This window comes from Gekko japonicus, unplaced genomic scaffold (assembly GCF_001447785.1).
Source record: "Gekko japonicus isolate JY-2015 unplaced genomic scaffold, Gekko_japonicus_V1.1 scaffold3130, whole genome shotgun sequence".
In the NCBI taxonomy this organism is placed as follows: domain Eukaryota; kingdom Metazoa; phylum Chordata; class Lepidosauria; order Squamata; family Gekkonidae; genus Gekko; species Gekko japonicus.
Genome location: NW_015160931.1, coordinates 142,268 through 158,018, shown reverse-complemented (window position 1 = coordinate 158,018; position 15,751 = coordinate 142,268). Strand labels below are relative to the sequence as shown.

The 15,751-nt window shown below is 50.5% G+C and overlaps 1 protein-coding gene across 1 annotated transcript in view; it reads right to left on the bottom strand.

Moving 5' to 3' along the window:
- Window positions 1–9,796: 9,796 nt before the first annotated feature.
- LOC107121972 (intercellular adhesion molecule 4-like) overlaps window positions 9,797–15,751 on the bottom strand; it is a 13,253-nt gene continuing 7,298 nt past the window's right edge. Inside the window, exons 3-4 of the mRNA XM_015424994.1 lie at window positions 13,218–13,538; window positions 9,797–10,002 (exon numbers count right to left, since the gene is read on the bottom strand). Coding sequence (XP_015280480.1) covers window positions 9,905–10,002; window positions 13,218–13,538 — 419 coding nt within the window. The 3' untranslated portion in view covers window positions 9,797–9,904. The remainder of the gene's footprint in view (window positions 10,003–13,217; window positions 13,539–15,751) is intronic.

The following is a 15,751-nucleotide window of genomic DNA, read 5'->3' as shown; positions in this document are numbered from 1 at the left end:
AAGAAATTATAAAGGATCCAGCAATTAGAGTGGCACAAGATACAAAAAGACAGATATTGCTGTGTATGTTCATCAAATTTTCAATTTTCCAAGTTGTATTTTGTTTTTCAGATACATCAAACAACTCAATAAGAACAAAGTCTTCAGAAGAGAAGAAGAAGAAGGACGGACCTTCCCGGGCTTTCTGTAGTCCGTTTCGAACAATATCTTTCTCAGATGTCCTATAGAACAATAAATATGAGGGGTAACAACTCCATAAACACAATTCCTCAATTTGCTAATTTAACAATAAAGATGCTTTATTGTTAAATTAGCAAATTGAGGAATTGTGTTTATGGAGTTGTTACCCCTCATATTTATTGTTCTATAGGATATCTGAGAAAGATATTGTTCGAAACGGACTACAGAAAGCCCGGGAAGGTCCGTCCTTCTTCTTCTTCTCTTCTGAAGACTTTGTTCTTATTGAGTTGTTTGATGTATCTGAAAAACAAAATACAACTTGGAAAATTGAAAATTTGATGAACATACACAGCAATATCTGTCTTTTTGTATCTTGTATGAAAGATCCAACACATGTTGACTTTACAAATGAACTGGGGACCAGTTCCTAGGTAACTGTGGGCTACAAATCACATGTACAGATGTAAAGGAATGCAACTTGAGAAGGACTCACTGTACGCATAAGGACAACTTCAGGCGTACACTAGACGCGGATGGGTATGCGTGTTCAATGTAACTTTTGAACAAGGATGTTGATCGTTGGGGGAGCTAGCTGAGAGTAAGGATGAAAGGAGCTTGCCCAGGAGAAGTTCTTAACGGATCATGCCCCATGTTAATTAATGGAATGCAGGAGATACTTACCATTTGGACTTCCCAACTCCAAGTATTGAAGTGTTTCAGAGCCGTATGTTTGGAGAAACAAACGGAGCAGAGGTCCATCAGTGGCTCTTAGCCACAAGGTATAGATGGAACATTCTGTCTGAGGCAGTGATGCTCTGTCTTCTTGTTGCTTGGAGGGGGCAAGAGTGGGAGGGCATCTGGAGGACCCACTGGTGGACCTCCTGACGGCCCCTGGGTTTTGGCCACGGTGTGACACAGAGTGTTGGACTGGATGGACCATTGGCCTGATCCAACCTTGGCTTCTCTTATGTTCTTATGTCTGGGGCAGTGGTGCTCTGTCTTCTTGTTGCTTGGAGGGGGCAAGAGTGGGAGGGCATCTGGAGGACCCACTGGTGGACCTCCTGACGGCCCCTGGGTTTTGGCCACGGTGTGACACAGAGTGTTGGACTGGATGGGCCACTGGTCTGATCCAACACGGGTTCTCTGATGTTCTTATCATCCTCAACAGTTGGATGGGCTTTTGGGGCCCAGCTATTTCTTTGCATTGTATTCCAGAGAATGTACGCACCATCTTTCTCTTCAACGAACACTCGAGGCAGCCCTCAAAATAGAAAGACAGACCACGATAGTCCTTTTCAAAGAAACTGCCCACACTGTGACAATCTGGGGCGCATCAGAAAGCAAACTCCAGAAAACGATGCCATAGCGGAGACAAAGAGCCAGATATTTCCATCCCTCACTCACAACAGAAAGGAAGGAAGGAAGATCTTGAAGAGGGTGGTGGGCAGAAGTAAACATGTGAGCTTGAGGACGTCGTGTGGAGGAGGCTGGGGAGTCGCTGTGAAAGCACCCAGCCGTGTGGGTGATGTAATCGTAGCGACAGATGGAGCGCATCCCTCCCTTTCATCAGGACCAAACCAAGGTGCAATATTGGACTCAGAATGCCTTTCTGAGAGCCAGTTTGGTGTAGTGGTGAAGTGCGCGGACTCTAATCTGGGAGAACCGGGTTTGATACCCCCACTCCTCCACATGCACCTGGCTGGATGACCTTGGGCAAGCCATAGTTCTGATAAGAGCTGTTCTGGAAAAAGAGCAGTTTCTGTCAAGAGCTCTCTCAGCCTCACCTACCTCCCAGGGTGTCTGTTGTGGGGAGGGGAAGGGAAAGGAGTCTGTAAGCTGCTCTGAGACACCTTTGGGTAGTGAAGGGGGGAGTATAAATCCAATCTCTTCTTCTTCTTCTTCTTTTACCTCACAGGGTGTCTGTTGTGGGGAGGGGAAGGGAAAGGAGTCTGTAAGCTGCTCTGAGACACCTTTGGGTAGTGAAGGGGGGAGTATAAATCCAATCTCTTCTTCTTCTTCTTCTTTTACCTCACAGGGTGTCTGTTGTGGGGAGGGGAAGGGAAAGGAGTCTGTAAGCTGCTCTGAGACACCTTTGGGTAGTGAAGGGGGGAGTATAAATCCAATCTCTTCTTCTTCTTCTTCTTTTACCTCACAGGGTGTCTGTTGTGGGGAGGGGAAGGGAAAGGAGTCTGTAAGCTGCTCTGAGACACCTTTGGGTAGTGAAGGGGGGAGTATAAATCCAATCTCTTCTTCTTCTTCTTCTTTTACCTCACAGGGTGTCTGTTGTGGGGAGGGGAAGGGAAAGGAGTCTGTAAGCTGCTCTGAGACACCTTTGGGTAGTGAAGGGGGGAGTATAAATCCAATCTCTTCTTCTTCTTCTTCTTTTACCTCACAGGGTGTCTGTTGTGGGGAGGGGAAGGGAAAGGAGTCTGTAAGCTGCTCTGAGACACCTTTGGGTAGTGGAGGGTGGGGTATAAATCCAATCCCTTCTGTCTTCTCTTTTCTTTCTGATCCTGCACCCGTAGGGATACTTATGTACCTTGCCAACACCTGCAGAGGAGGGTTTTTTGGCAAGGCTTCTGATATGACAGATGCTCCAGATACCCAAAGCAGTGCCTCAATTTGTTTTCTTGACTTCGTTGTCAGCAACAGCCGTGAGGCAAACTTTGAGAGCTCTGAATTCAGGATGGACAAAAGGAAATACTTCTTCCCACAGAGAGTGATTAAAAGGTGGAGTTCGCCGGGACGTAGTGGACGGCCACAGGAATAGAAAGCTTCGAAAGGACATTAGATAGATTCATGGAGGATCAGTCTATCGATGGCTACTAGCCATGGTGACTGAGGGGAACCTCCATATACAGACACACTAACTCTCTTGGCCCCTGTGTGAGCAAAAATTCTACTTGGTGAGCTGCTGGCATTAAAGTTGTGAGGGAGCGATTCGGCTGCTGCATAAATCAGTTTGTTCTGGAGCCCTCCTTCCTGAGCTGAGACAGAAATGTGTGAGCTGGAGGCTAAAAAACTGTGAGCTGGCTCACCCTAACTCAGCTTAGAGGGAACACTGCTTGACATGTGCAGACAAGCGAGGAGATGCGCATGAACCTGCACGTATCTAGGAACATGCGCCCTTCTTGTTAGCAGTCCGGGTGTGCCTCACTACACCCCCCTTCTCTGAGGGCCCCCCACCCGGTAATTTCGCCCCAGTTTCCTTTCCTGCCGAACTGCCTTGAGGAAGCTGGCCTTTTCGACTCTGCATGTGAGCGTTCCGCTCCGTCACGGCCCAGCGGTGGAGGAGAAGCAGGCCCGTAACCTATTCAGAGTGGCATGACTCACACGCACCACCGCACACACGCTCCGTGACTCAAAAAGCCAGTTAGACAACATGACATCAGTGATGAAGAAATTAAGGGGCTGTGTGCGCGGCCGCCTCCGCCATCTCGTGGTTTTGAGAAATTATCTTGAGTTCCCTGCCAGCCCAGCTCAGAATCCCCATCCGGCTTCCTTTCAGCTTCCCCTTTCTCCCCTCGCTTCAAAAAACGGCAGTTCAGGCCTCCTCCAGGACTGGGTTGGCGGCGCCAGGCAGCATGTGGGCAAGCCAGGGTTCCCAGCTTCCAAGTCGTCCTGGAAGTACACCCGATCTCCTCACCAGTGTTCCCTCTAAGCTGAGTGAGTGTGAGCTAGCTCACAGTTTTTTAGCCTTTGGCTCACACATTTTTGTCTTAGCTCAAGAAAGATGGCTCCAGAGCAGACTAATTTATGCAGCAGCCAAATTGCTCACTCACAACTTTAATGCCAGTAGCTCACAAAGCAGAAATTTTGCTCACAAGACTCCACAGCTTAGAGGGAACATGGCTCCTCACTACAGAGATCGGACACTCTGGAGAAAATGGCTGCTTTGGAGGGTGGACTCTGTGGCATTGGGCTGCACTGAGGTCCATCCCTCCCTCCCTCCCCAAACCTGGCCCTCCAAGCCAATTGGGTGTAGTGGTTAAAAGGGCGGACTCTAACCTGGGAGAACCGGGTTTGATTCCCCACTCCTCCACATGCAGCTGCTGGTGTGACCGCCTTGGGTCAGTCACAAGTTCTCTCAGAGCTGTTCTCTCAAGGGCAGTTTCTGTCAGAGCTCTCTCAGCCCCACCTACCTCACTGGGTGTCCGTTGTGGGAAGGGGAAGGGAAAGGAGATTGTGAGCCACTCTGAGGCGGGGCATAAATCCAGTCTCCTCCCCCCTCTTCTCCTCCCTTCCCCCCCTTTTCTTCTCCTGAGGTGGGGGTATACATCTAGTCCTCCTCCTCCCCCTCTTCTTCTTCTGAGGTGGGGTATAAATCCAGTCCTCCTCCTTTCCCCCCTCCCCTTCTTCTTCTTGTTCTTCTTCTTTCTTCTTCTTCTTTTGAGGTGGGGTATAAATCCAGTCCTCCCCCTCCCCCCCTTCTTCTTCTTCTGATGTGGGGTATAAATCCAGTCCTCCTCCTCTTCCTCTTCCTCCTCCTCCTCCTCCTCCTCCTTCTGAGGTGGAGTATAAATCCAGTCCTCCTCCTTTCCCCCCTCCCCTTCTTCTTCTGAGGTGGGGTATAAATCCAGTCCTCCCCCTCTTCTTCTTCTTCTTTCTTCTTCTTCTTTTGAGGTGGGGTATAAATCCAGTCCTCCCCCTCCCCCCCTTCTTCTTCTTCTGATGTGGGGTATAAATCCAGTCCTCCTCCTCTTCCTCTTCCTCCTCCTCCTCCTCCTCCTCCTTCTGAGGTGGAGTATAAATCCAGTCCTCCTCCTTTCCCCCCTCCCCTTCTTCTTCTTGTTCTTCTTCTTTCTTCTTCTTCTTCTGAGGTGGGGTATAAATCCAGTCCTCCTCCTTTTCCCTGCCCCCCTCTTCTTCTTCTTCTTCTTCTGAGGAAGGAGATTGTAAACTGCTCTGAGACTCCTTCAGGTAGTGAAGGCTGGGGTATCCCCTCCTTCTTCTCCCCCTCCCCCTCCTTCCCCTCCCCTTCCTCCCCCTCTTCTTCTCCTCCCCCACACTGAAATCTCCAGGAATCTCCCAACCCAGAGCTGGCAACCCCCAAAAGGTCTTCCTGCCTTTTCATCTGCCTCTCTCTCTTTCTCTTCAGATCGTCCCTTTTGTGAGCTACAGTTAGAAACTCTTCCCTGTTTCTTCTTGCTGAGAGTTCGCCTTGTCGGGCGATTGCCAACTCCGGGTGGGGAGATCTGTGGAGATCTGGGGGAGGGTCCCGGAGACGGCCCTCCCTGGGGTGGAATGCCCCGGAGCCCACCCTCCGAAGCAGCCGTTTTCTCCAGGGGAATGGATCTCCGTCGCCTGGAGATTGGTTGTCTCCGTCGTCTGGAGATTGGTTGTCGTTCCGTGAGATCTCCCTTTCTCATAAAACATTTTTATTTTTCAAATAGAACATACAGCTACATAACATAGGAATGAATATAATTATCATAACTTTCAGATTATTTCACAAAAGAAACAACTATCCTTTATGCTCAGCCCTCCCTCGTGCTTTGAAAAGCACCTCGCTGTGACAACTCCTACGTGGAAAGAATTATGAACTCACCTTTATGTCTCACTACATCTGATACTGCAGAGGTAGGTTTTTCCCCCTCCACTGTGTTCAAGTACCTACATTCACCTCCCACTCCCTGTTCACATGGAAAACTGTCAGCTGTGACCCGCTGGGCATGGATTTCTCATGCCGGTTCCCACATCGAAGCGCTTTCTCTGCAGGCATTGTGGCGATGTACGAAACCCAGAATCCTTACAGCCTTTCCTTTAAATGGTGGGCCGGCCCCGAAACCGCTTCGATGTGCTTTCCTCACAGCTGTGGCTCCCGCAGAAGCAGAAATTAGAAGAAAAGGAAGAAGAGATTGGATTTATACCCTGCCCTTCACTACCCGAAGGAGTCTCAGAGCGGCTTACAAACTTCTTTCCCTTCCCCTCCCCACAACAGACACCCTGTGAGGTAGGCGGGGCTGAGAGAGCTCTTTCGAGGACTGCTCCTGAGAGGACAGCTCTGACAGAACTATGGCTTGCCCAAGGTCATCCAGCAGCTGCAAGTGGAAGAGTGGGGAATCAAACCCAGCTCTCCCAGATCAGAGTCCGCACACTTAACCACTCCACCAAACTGGTTTAGGGAGGAGAAGTCACTCCTTTGCATGGCAGTCCAGATTTGCAAAATCGTTCCCTATTATTACAGTTCCCAACCTCCAGGTGGTAGCTGGATGTCTCCAGATAACAGAGATCAGTTCTTCTTAAGGGTGCTGTGTTCCCCCGGCCACTGGTAGCGGATGGGAGGTTAGGGTTGCCAGATTCAGGTTGGGAAACTCCTGGAGATTTGGGGATGGAGACGGGGGAGGACAGGGATCTCAGTGGGGCACAAGGCCACAGGGTCCCCCCTCCAAAGCAGCCATTTCCTCCAGGGGAACGGATCCCTGTATTCTGAAGATGAGCTGGAATTCCAGGGGATCCCCAGGCCCCACCTGGAGGCTGGCATCCCTGGACCTCAGTGGGGCACAATGCCACAGCGTCCCCCCCCCAAAGCAGCCGTTTCCTCCAAGGGGACTGATCCCTGTATTCTGAAGATGAGCTGGAATTCCAGGTGATCCCCAAGCCCCACCTGGAGGCTGGCATCCCTGAACCTCACTGGGGCACAAGGCCACAGAGTCCCCCCTCCAAAGCAGCCATTTCCTCCAGGAGAGACTGATCCCTGTATTCTGAAGATGAGCTGGAATTCCAGGGGATCCCCAGGCCCCACCTGGAGGCTGGCATCTCCAGTTATCCTGGAGAAGATGCCCGATTTGGAAGGTGGGCTCTGTGGCCTTATGCCCTGAGGAGGTCCCTCCCTTTCCCAAACCCCGCCCTTCTCAGCCTCCACCCCCCAAATCCCCAGGTTTTTCCCGACCTGGACCAGACAATCCTACCCAGTATTAGGAGCTCTCCCTTTCCTATCTGGGGAAGGGAAAGAAAAGCATTCAAATCCCCCCCTTCCCCGGAATTTCTCTGCAAAAGCCCAAGGCCTTCTTCAGCGGGGGCGGGGGGGCGGCGCCCGGGCTCCTTACTGCCAGAGCGCAGCTCTGCCGCACTCCAGCAGGAAATGACCCCTGGATCTTGCACAGTGGAGTAAACTATGGAAAGTGAATGTGAAAGTAACTAAATCGGTAACATTTAAAGAGAATCTGTATAAGATGCTTTACCGATGGTATTTAACACCGGATAGATTAGCTAAAATGTACAGAAATGTGTCCAATAGTTGCTGGAAGTGTAAAAAAACACACACGCTTGAATAGGAGATGAGGATTTCACACAGAAATCACATTTCCCTACGTTTCCCACCGCCTCCTTCCACAATCCTGTTTTTCCTTCTTGGCCCAAATTTGTGCTTGCATCTCTGAAGGGGGGGAAATATTTGCTGGCATCGAAAGGATTTGCCAATCAGTCTGGTTCGGTTCCCTCCACAGACGTCTCATTGGATGCAGTCTAAATGAAGGGCAGAATCACCATCTGTGACTCACCCCCCCCTCTGAAACCTATCATTGCCCATTAAGCTCTTTCTGAGATGGAACGGTGCGAAACGCGAGTGCGGGATCCAAATCTGAGCTTCACGACTCGACTGCTATGGCAATCTGCGTCAAGTCGTGCATGCGTAATAGGCGACATCGACAAAGCTCCGGCCATTGTGCAGCTCGCTCTTATCACGCACGAAGCTTGCGAACGGCCCCAAATAGACCACAAACAGATGGCGATCCTGGTGAAAGACGTCAAGGGGGTTGACGAGACAGGGGTTAGGGGCATGAGAGGGGTTTCCTCTGTCCCTTCCGGGTGCTCTTCGGAGGTTCATTTTGCATGGCGGTTTGGCCCTTCCACCTGCCATCTTCGTTGCAGTTTGACGAATTTTTCACATCGGTTTCAGAACTGGCGTATGCGGCGGTTTTCTGGCTGGATCGTCGCCCCCACTTCCCACTTGCTGAAACGCATGGGTGCATATGTGCATCGATGAAACTGCAGCGGCCAGGGGAGTGCTGATGTGATGGCATGTGCCTTGTTTTGCGACAGGCACATGGCCAGGGCCGGCCTCAGCGTGCGTTCAGGTGGGGTGGCTGCTGGGCCCACGACTTCTACCAGCCCCTTACCTACCTGCTCACCTCCAGAACCCATGCTCCCAGCCGCCCACACTACCCAGTGTACCCAGGGAAAGGGCTGCGGGCAGTGCAGATGGTCGTGAGCAAGACAGAGAACGCATCCGCAGGGCAGGTAGTGATGACCTTGGGCAAGCCATCGTTCTGTCAGAGCTGTTCTCTCAAGGGCAGTTTCTGTCAAGAGCTCTCTCTCGGCCCCGCCTACCTCACAGGGTGTCAGTTGTGGGGAGGGGGCAGGGAAAGGAGTTTGTGAGCTGCTCTGAGACTCCTTTGGGTAATGAAGGGCGGGGTATGAATCCAATCTCCTCTGTAAAACATTTGAAACTTTTAATAAAAATAATTTTAAAAAAAAAAGTAGAATTTTTGCTCACACGACTCCACAGCTTAGAGGGAGCATTGCCGGTGACGGGATTTGGGACCTTCTATGTTCAAAGCAGGGGCTCCTCCACTGAACAACAGTCCCTCCCCAGAGCACCATAGAGTGTTTCTTCCAAAGCGGCCATTTTCTCCAGGGGAACTGATCTCCATCACCTGGAGATCAGTTGTGATCCCGGAAGATCTCCGGCCGCCACCTGGAAGACATTTCTTACAACAGGTGGTTCCTTGGCAAATGGACGTGATATCTATCGCGGATGAGAAGACTCGACGTATGGCACAGTTGTTACAATAGGACGTGGATATGTTCCATCTTTGATAAAATGTTATGTGAAACGAATCCAGAGGCTAGTGGAGTTCGTCAGACGGAAGAGTTTGGTCCTCACAAGCCTTTTGTGTGTTATGTCACTTGGAGAAGGTCTTCGGTGAAGACGTCCATCGCGTGTGGAATCAAGAAATGTACAAGGTTTTTTCATCCTTAAGAATTGAGACACTTACACGTTTTTTGGAGCGTTCCGAAGGAACTTTATTATACAAAGGCCTTTGATATCGACGGAAAGACCCCACTGAAGCCCCTCCCCTCTTCAACCCCACCCACCTCAAGCTTCACCCCCAAAATCTCCAGGTATTTCCCAGCCCAAAGGTGGCAACCTTAGATGTCTGAGTGGTGCATTTCAAGTGGAAAGGAGAGAGGAGGGAGGCTACAGGATCATGTGGTGGCCGGGCAGGCTGAAGTCCAAGAGAACAGAAACTAGTGTTTCTCTCCCCGGCCCCCGTCTTTGGCGGGGGTCGGGCTCAGGACTCGGCTGGAGGGAAGTCCCCTGAAAAGTACGCAAACGGAGAGTGATTTCAGCAAAGCGTACTTTATTCTATCCGGAACAAGACAACTTTGGCCGGCTCGCAGGCCAGCTTATATCCCCTGAGAAACCGGCACCCAATACACACCCCTACTTCCCTATAGGTTATTTACAGTGGCCGAGAGTCCCATAGGCTCTCGGCTGGGAACCTAGCCCCCTGATTGGAGCAGGCTAGGATCCGCATAGTCCATTGTCTCTTGGAGCGAAGCTCGACGTTTGTCTCTGGACTAGTCTGGACTGGATACATTACACCCCCGTTTCCGTTTCTTCTTTCCGTGGCCCTTCCCCACCTCCAAAGCGCTTCCCAACTCCATCACCCGAGTCGTTGCACAAAGCTTTTCCCAACGCCTTGTGTCTGGATTTGTTCTACTGTTTTCTGGGACAGTAGGAATAGATGCCAGTTCCCACCAGTATGAGAGCCAGCGTGGCTATCGAAGCAATGGCCACAGATATTGCTGTATAGTCTGCAAGTGGGGAGGGAGGAAACAGAAGAGGAGAAAAATTGCTGGTAAAAAAATCTCCCAACAAAAAGGCTCTACATTTGACAACAGCACTTGTCATGACTCAGGTGGGGTGTCAACTGACGCTGCCACCACTCTGGATTGAGGTTCCCTTGAGAAGGTCCAGAGTACCCTTCCCAAGACCTTCAGACCTCCCTTTAGGTCTAATAACAGGCGTGAGGACCAGGCAGAGTTGAAACAAGGAAAAGGTTTATTTTATAGGAGGTCAAACAACAAGCGTTCAAGGCAAAGAAGAAGAGGGGGGAACTTCCCCCCCAAATGGCAACCTCAGACATGGCAAAGAAACCCTCTTCTTAGTTTGGTGCCTGTGAATCTATGCAGCAGATTCCAACTTGGAGCTCTTTCAGCTGTGAGGAGGCCGGGCTGCTGCTCTCAGAATAGACATTGTCTCAGCGGGTTACTTTCATACTTGAAGGGCAACGACTTCTCCATCACGCTCCAGTTGATCCTGCCAGAAAGCATCTCCTATGTGGGTCATTATCTGCATAGTAAAGGCATTAAATCATTTCCTCCCCCAAAAGCACACTTGATGGCTGGGCCTCAAGGTGGGGAGAGCTTCATTCCAACCAGCTTTACACACACACACACACACACAGAGACACATGCAGAGAAAATAGTAATAATACTGTTCTGAAAATCATTCCTTGAGGTGGAAAGCCCTGCCGAGATGCCATTTTGAAATAGAAAATCAGTTGGCAAATTGGAATTCAAGACTAGGGTTGCCAAGTCTGGGTTGGAAAATACCTGGAGACTTTGGGGGTGGAGCCAGGAGAGGGCGTGGTTTGAGAAGGGGAGGAGCCTCAGCATGGCACAATGCCATAGAGTCCACTCTTCAAAGCTGCCATTTTCTCCAGGGGAGCTGATCTCTGTCTGCTGGGGATCAGTGGTAAAAGCGGGAGATCCCCAGGTCCCACCTGGAGGCTGGCAACCCTAACCTCTGAGGATGCTCCTGGTGAAACGTCAGGTCCTACAATGCCAAGACCACGGCCACACAACCCAGAAAATCTACAACAGCTAATAAAATATCTTCCGTTGCAGGAGGGTTGACTCTGTTGGTCTGCAGGAGAACCAGCAGGATTTTGGGGGTGGGAGCTTTCGAGAGTCAAAGATGCCTTCGCCAGATAGAATCATAGAGTTGGAAGGGACCTCCAAGGTCATCCAGTCCAACCCCCTGCACAATGCAGGAAATTCACAAATACCTCCCCCCTACACCCACGGTAACCTCTGCTCGATGCCCAGAAGATGATAAAAACCCTCCAGGATCCCTGGCCAAACTGGCCTGGAGAAAAACGGCTTCCTGACCACAAAATGGCAATCAGCATTTCCCTGGGCGTGTAAGAAAGGGCCACGAGAACTAAGCGCTGAGGCAACCCTTCCTGCCCTCCCTCTCGTGATCTGCCTCAGTTCACAGAATCAGCATGGGTGTCAGAGGGCCCTCTAGCCTCTGTTTGAGAACCTCCACAGAAGGAGACCCCGCCACCTCCCGAGGAAGCCTGTTCCACTCTATCAGGAAGTTCATCCTACTGTCAGGAAGTTCTTCCTACTGTTTAGCTGAAATCTCTTCTGATTTAATTCCAACCCGTTGGTTCTGGTCCGAACTTCAGGGGCAACAGAAAACAACTCCGTACCATATCCCGCCCTGAGTCGGGCTTGTCTGGGAGGGCAGGATATAAACCTGATAAATAAAAAAACAAATCCTCTCTATGACAGCCCTTGAAGAAGAGAAGAGATTGGATTTAAACCCCTCCACTACCCAAGGGAGTCTCAGAGTGGCCTACAAACTCCTTTCCCTTCTCCTCTTCACAACAGACACACCCTGTGGGGTAGGTGGGGCTGAGGGAGCTCTTTCCAGAACTGTCCTAGAGAGAATAGCTCTGCCAGAACCAGGGGTCATTTCCTGCAGGAGCACACAGGAGTAGAGCTCCGGCAGTAAAGAGCCCAGGGGGTGGGCACATGCAACAAGCCCCGCCCCCTGCTCCCAGCAGCCCTCAGTCGGGCCACGAGGAGCAAGAGGCAGCCAGGTAAGTTGCAGAGCCCCCCCCCCAGATAGCAATCCAAAACAGTCCAGTGACAGCTTTAAGACCAAGGTTTATTCAGGTACAAGCTCTCCCTCCTCTGTGAGGACAGATCTGCGCGTTCCCCCCCACCCAACAGCTAGCAATCCAAAACAGTCCAGTGGAGCCTGAGCGGTGGGTGTTGCCTTCTGACACACTTCCGGTGATGTCAGGGTGTGTGGCATATGCAAATGAGTTATGCTAATGAGCTATGCTAATGAGCTCCTGCACCTCTTTTTCTACGAAATGACCCCTGATTTAAACTATGTTTAATTGTCATGAGCAATCTGTTGGATCTAGGTCTATACACTCTATTGCAGGGGTGTCAAACATGCAGCCCACGGGCTGGATCAGGCCCCCGGAGGGCTTCTCTCCGGCCCGCAGTGGAACTGGCTGTCTTCTGCTTCTTCTTCCGGTTCTACTGCTGCTGCATCATTGTAGGTTTGCAGCTTACAGATACACGCCTGAACAGCACACTCAGGATTGCAACAGCACAGACATTTTGATGCAGTAATTCAGAGCAAGAGTTGTCAGTTATCAGACACGGTTAAATAAACAAAATATTGCAAGAGTGCTAATGTTTTAAGCACGTTTTTAAGTTTAAAAAACACCTTTTGTGTTTGTGTCCTTTATAAAGTTTATATCTCCGCTACCTGGCCCGGCCCAACAAGGTCTCATTTATGTCCGATCCGGCCCTCGTAACCAGTGAGCTCGACACCCCGGCTCTATTGGGCTGTGACCACTAACTCCTTCTTTGTATTTCAATGAATATAATATATAGTTTTTGAACTTGGTGAATCTTTAAGCAGGACATGCCAGGGATCGAACCGGGGACCTTCTGCATGCCCCGCGGATGCTGTACTACACTACTGCCCCTCCCTTGGACATGCAATGGGATCGTCCGTCTCTCCTCCATTTCACAGGTGGGAAAACCGAGGCCAGAGCAGAGGCCCGAGGGAACCTGAACAGCAGTTGGTGGGAAAGCCGTCCCTTCCAGACCATGCGGCCCTGTGACTATTTCAGCCAATCAACAAGGTTTCCTTTAGCGGATGTTATCGGGCCTCGCTGCCCTTTCTGCTCGCAAGGAATCGGACGCGCACTCACCCATGACGGTCAGCATTTGATTGAAGGAGGAGGCCTTCCCGACGACAGGCCCATCCGGCCGCAAATCCAGCACCGCGTCGCAGCGGATAACCTCCCCGTAGACAGCCCGTCGAGCAGTTACCGTGTGGTTCACCACCACATCGCTGGCTTCGAGCTCGGTGCGATTCTCAAACGTCCGCAGGTGCACCGTCTCCCGCCCTTGGAGGAAGGCCACGGAGAGTTTCCGGATGGGGGCGACGCTGGAGACCCGGCAGGTTAAGGTATAGTTCTCTCCCACCACGATCACTGGTACCGGATCCAGCAACACAAGCTTTGGGGGCCCTGGGAAAAGAAAGGAAGGCATAGCGAGGGATGAGTCCACGCGAAGGTGTGGGAAGCACGCACCAGCACTCAGTGTTCTCCCTGAGCTGGGTTAGTGTGAGCCAGCTCCCAGTCTTTTAGCCTATGGGTCACACGTTTTTGTCTCAGCTCAGGTAGGAGGGCTCCAGTCTTCAGAGCAAACAAATTTATGGCGCAGCCAAATCGCTCGCTCACAACTTGAATGCCCGTAGCTCACAGTCATCTAGACTGTTCAAGAGAAAGCCTTCTGTCCAAATTCATGTCCAACTGGCACCGGATCCAGGTCTATCGGCTGTGGAGATCCTACATAGAGTTGCCAACCTCCTGGTAGCTAAGTAAACAGAGTATGGTACACAGTATATGGATATTACACTACACAAGGATTATTACTGTGATAAGTGCGCTAAACTAAATAATAGTAAAGGTAAAGGTAAAGGTAAAGGTTCCCTTGCTCGAAATCCAGTCGAGTCCGACTCTAGGGTTGCGGTGCTCATCTCTGTTTCCAAGCCGAAGAGCCAGCGCTGTCCGAAGACGTTTCCGTGGTCATGTGGCCGGCATGACTAAACACCAAGGCGCACGGAACGCTGTTCCCTTCCCACCAAAGCGGTCCCTATTTATCTACTTGCAGTTTCTTGCTTTTGAACTGCTAGGTTGGCAGGAGCTGGAACTAGAGACGGGAGCTCACTCCATCATGCGGCACACCCAGGTCTCAAACTGCTGAACTACTGACCTTCCACAGCCTGCAGTTCAGCGTCTATAACCACTTGAGCCACTGCAGCTCCAAAACTAAATAATACAGTACTGCAAAAATCAGAAAAAGTCGTTAATCTCATTTGCTTCGTTAAAAAACACTTCTGTTTACTTGAAGCTGACTGTATTTTTGTATTCCAACCTTAAAACAAAAAGCATATCACTTTAACATTTAAACAGTGTAATGTATTCTATGCTGCCTAGAATGCATTAAGATGATTGTGAATCATCTCATAGGGAAGCAATGTTAAGCTTCGTCTTGAACAGGGATTGAAGTTCAAGACTACTGCGTCCAATCGGATTCAAATGTATATAAGCGGGAAAGACTCTGATTGGTCCTTATTTTCTCAACCTGATAGGTTGTTTATCTGTATAGTAGGCGTGGCTATATTAGCCCGGAATGTTTAAATACTGAACAAGCTGCAATGGAGCTATGTCAGATTGATAGGGAAATAAACCTGAGTTTTGCTGAATCACTCTCTGGCTATTTTGTTGAGCGCAGACTTAACAAAACAGCATATATTTTCTGATTTTTGCAGTACTGTATTATTTAGTTTAGCGCACCTATCACAGTAATAATCCTTGTGTAGTGTAAGAAACCTCCAAGTAGCACCTGGAGATCTCCCAAAATTCCGGCTCATCTCCATACTACGGAGATCAGTTCCCCTGGAGGAAAGAGCTGCTTTGGGGGGGGGGGGACTCTTTGGCCTTGTGCCCCACTGAGGTTCAGGGATGCCAGCCTCCAGGTGGGGCCTGGGGATCCCCCGGAATTCCAGCTCCTCTCCAGACTGCAGAGCTCAGTGTCCCCTTGAGGAAAAGGCTTTCGTGGCCAGGTAGGAGATTCTGTGAGTTGCTGTCTTCAGACAGACCAAGATGGGTGGCAGTGTTCCCTCTAAGCTGAGTCAGTGTGAGCTGGCCCATAGTATCTAAGCCTCTGGCTCACACATGTTTGTCTTAGCTCAGGAAGGGATGGCTCCAGAGCAAACTGATTGATGTGGCAGCCAGACTGCTGGCTCACAGCTTTTATGCCAGGAGCTCACAAAGTAGAAATTTTTGTTCACAAGACTCCACAGCTTAGAGGGAGCATTGGTGGGTGGCCGTGTTAATCTTGTCTGTAGCAGCAGGAAAGAGCAGGAGTCTGGTAGCACCTTAAAGGCAAAAAAATAATAATTGTGGTGCGGTAGGAGCTTTCATGAATAACTGGCTGACTTCTTCAGGTATCACTTCTTCCAATATCTGAAGAAGTGGGCGGTGACTCACGGAAGCTTGTACCCTGCCACAGGTTTTGTTAGTCTTTATGGTCCTACTGGATTCTTACCAGGAGCACACAGGAGCGGAGCTCTAGCAGTAAAGAGCCCAAGGGGCAGGCACATGCAACACCCCCGCCCCCTGCTCCCAGCAGCCCTCAGTCAGAGTAAGAAGCAGCCAGGTAAGTTGCAGAGCTC